The following is a 3,432-nucleotide window of genomic DNA, read 5'->3' on the forward strand; positions in this document are numbered from 1 at the left end:
CCTCCCTACTAGATTGTGACAGTAGCTTCTCTTTCCAACCCTGTATTTTATTCCACACCTGCTCTTTAATACAGTTCAAACTAGTTCACTTCTTTTTACTCACCACCGCCAAGAGACCTAGATATTTCTCATTTTCTTTGATTTCTAGAACACCAAGGAACTCTTTGATAGCATCTTTAGAAGCTGTAGAAACAAATTTTCTAAAAAAGAGATTCGTCTTCTGTCGATTTATTTGCTGACCCGAAGCTAGCTCAAATTGATTAAGAATTTCTTGAATGGTTCAAATATCACTCGTAGATGCCCGGCAAAAGAGCAAGCTATTATCAGCAAAGAAAATATGTGAAACTTTTGAACCATTTTTGCATAAAGAAAATCCTGGGATGTAGCCATTAGTGACTGCCTTCTGAATCAACCCATTTAAACCTTCCAAGCAAAGAAGGAGTAGGTAAGGTGAGAGAGGATCACCTTGTCTGATACCTCGAGTAGGCTTAATATTTCCTTTAGGTTCACCTTTGATCAAGATGGAATAAGATACTAAGCAAATGCACTCCATAATCAGACATACTCATTTCTCATGAAAACCCACTTTAACCATCAACTATGCTAGAAATTTTCATTCCACATGATTGTAGGCTTTGCTCATATCCATTTTAAGCATAACAAAATAAGTTGAAATGCAGTTTGAGACTCATAGATAATATCAGGTAAAATAAGTTTAAGCCTGTTTGCCAATACTTTAGATACCAAGTTATAAATTATATTGCATGCAATGGGCCTATACTCAGTAACTTTATCCAGGCTTTTAACTTTGGGGATAAGACTGATAAAAATATGGTTGATTGTAGGAAGAATTGTACCTGAATTTAGGCAAGCCAAAACTACTTTTGAAACATCATCCCCAATCTCACTCCAATAATGCTGATAAAAAATAGGAAGCATACCATCCAGACCCAACACTTTTAAGGGAGCCATTTGCTTCAAAAAAATTTCCACTGCTTGTCTAGAAAAGTCTCTAATTAGCTTAGAATTCATCTCATCAGTAACTACTCTTTGGGTGGCTTCCAAAACAACATCCATTTGGGTCAGATTTCAAGTGGTGAAGAGGTCTTGATAGTAATGACCAAAAAGGTCTACAATCTGGTCATCCCCTTCACACTAGACCCCATCTATATTCTTCAGTGCCTTTATTTGATTATGTCGAAATCTTTGCAAAGCACGAATATGGAAATAGCAAGAATTCTTATCTCCATATTTTAGCCAAGCTATTCTAGACTGCTGCTGCCATAATTTCACCTCTTGAGCTAGAAGAGTTCTAATCTCATCTTTTAATCTATAAACAATGTCAAGCCCACCTCCATTTACTGCTATTGTTAGCCAGCTTCAAAGCACTTTGTTTGTCCACCAAACTTCGCATAATATTTCCAAACAAAACTCTACTCCACCAACACAACTTAGTTTGACATTGTTTTAATTTCTCTTCAACCACTACCATAGGTAAATCCGATACCCCACTCCTCTAAGCAAACCTCACTGTTTCATGACAACCTTCTTCACCAAGCCATACTTGTTCAAAATGCCAAGGCTTTTGATGTCGCACTAGAATGCCCTCTAGATGAATAACAATAGGCTTTTGATCCAAAGTACCACACTCTAAATGAACCACCTTTGTTGCAGGAAAAGAGGAAATCCACTCATCATTTGCCATTGCCCTGATCAAGTCTCTCCCAGATAATGATACCCCCTGCAACCTATTTCCACCAAGTAAACTTATTCCCTAAAAACTCTAAATCAATCGGTCCACATTCATCCACCACATCCCTAAAATCTTGCATTTGTTTCTCATGAGATTTTAAAATTTTATTAAAGTCCCCTACACAGAGCCAAGGGAGAGCAAAATTTCGACTTAAACTTCTTAGTAAATCCCAGGATTCTTGATGTTTATGCATTTCAGGAGTTCCATAGAAGCTTGAAAATATCCAAGAATTATCTTGACCATCATTTATAAGCGCATTAATATGGTTAAGTGATGAGCCCACCACTGTCATATCCACATCTTCCCTCCAAAGTAACATTAGACCTCCCCCACGATTATCACTCCACATGTAGTGATTATTTTTTTGTTTCAATTTTCTCAACACACCCGCTAGCCTTGCTTCAATCAACCATGTCTCAACTAAAAACACAATTGTAGGATCTTGTGCCCTTATTAAATCACTAAGCTCACGGATTGTCTATTGGTTCACGAGCCCACAACAATTCCAACGGAAAAGACTTTTTGGTCCTAGTGGGGTTGAGAAACAACCGCCGCCAATATATTAGAATTTTCTCTAATCCCAAGAGAAACCAATCTTTTTTTACTCAGAAACTCAAGGCAATTTTCATCAACCGAAACCTAACGCTTACGACCTGAGACGGATGCACCAATACTCTTCTCAGTTAAATCCATTTGAACCAGTCGCTTCCATGATGGCCCTAAACCTTGAGAGTTCTTGATTTTTAACTTACTTCTTTTGGAGATATCAGTCAATGCTACCAGAGGAATATCGAGGTCCGTAGGGCTTGAGCTAGGACCCTTACCATCAACCAAAGGAGATGGAATAGTGTACACATGACCAGGTGGGTAAGGTTTAATAGGAAAAAAGTCATGTTTTGGAATAAATTCTTTCGCAATAAATTTACCTTCCAAAGAGTCATAATCATGTAGGCCTTTATCACTTTCTTGAAAATTACTTTCAAACGTATCGTACAAACCTCTGTCCTCCTCTAAACCCGGTGGTACATCAAAGCTGACTTGGTTGGACTTTTCCAGCATTGAATGAGGGTCAGTAATCCGCTCAGAAAATCTTTCAATATGAGGAGTTACCTTATTTGGATGCTGAAATTTAGCGGATGCAAAAACCAATGGATTCTATAACAGATATTCCATAACTGACTTATTTGAATTGAAATTAATAGGCACATTAATTCCCCTGCAGAAATCTCGGCTTCCATATCAATGCTAATGTCACGACCCACTCTCATGTGCATGATATTGTCCTCTTTGAGAGTGACACCTCCCTCAAGGTTTCGTTCTTCCCACGTGACATCAAGTCTCGTGAGAAAATGCCTTATACACATTAAGGGAGGGCACTTTTTATGAACTAGGCTTTGGACGCTCACTTAAGCGATGTGGGGTACACTCCCTTAATGTGTATAAGGTCTTTTTCCATGAGGCCTGGTGTCACATGGGAAGAACAAAACCTTGAAGGATGAGGCTCTATGTCACTCCCAAAGAGGACAATATCATGCACATGAGGGCAAGGCATGACAAATGATATCAGTGCCGAGGACAGCTCTCCTCTGAGGGTGTGGGTGAGGCTTAGTGCCAAAAGTCCCACATCACTTAAGTGAGCGTCCGGAGCCTGATTCATAAGGGGTGCCCTCCCTTAATGT

At 39.0% G+C, this 3,432-nt stretch overlaps 1 protein-coding gene across 1 annotated transcript; it reads right to left on the minus strand.

Moving 5' to 3' along the window:
- Window positions 1–1,155: 1,155 nt before the first annotated feature.
- LOC142612501 (uncharacterized) lies at window positions 1,156–1,705 on the minus strand. Its single transcript, XM_075784586.1, has 2 exons — window positions 1,527–1,705; window positions 1,156–1,378 (listed from the first exon to the last, which is right to left on the minus strand). Exons 1-2 carry the CDS (start codon window positions 1,703–1,705, stop codon window positions 1,156–1,158), a joined length of 402 nt encoding a protein of 133 aa, XP_075640701.1.
- Window positions 1,706–3,432: the final 1,727 nt, after the last annotated feature.

This window comes from Castanea sativa, chromosome 10 (genome assembly GCF_040712315.1).
Source record: "Castanea sativa cultivar Marrone di Chiusa Pesio chromosome 10, ASM4071231v1".
Classification (NCBI taxonomy): Eukaryota; Viridiplantae; Streptophyta; class Magnoliopsida; order Fagales; family Fagaceae; genus Castanea; species Castanea sativa.

Bases quoted from the DNA above. Each gene is read 5' to 3' on its own strand.
- LOC142612501 (XM_075784586.1), bottom strand. From the start codon at position 1,705: ATGGCAAATGATGAGTGGATTTCCTCTTTTCCTGCAACAAAGGTGGTT. The intron at 1,379-1,526 runs GTTTGCTTAGAG...AGTGCTTTGAAG, and splicing joins GGTTGTCATGAAACAGTGAG to CTGGCTAACAATAGCAGTAA.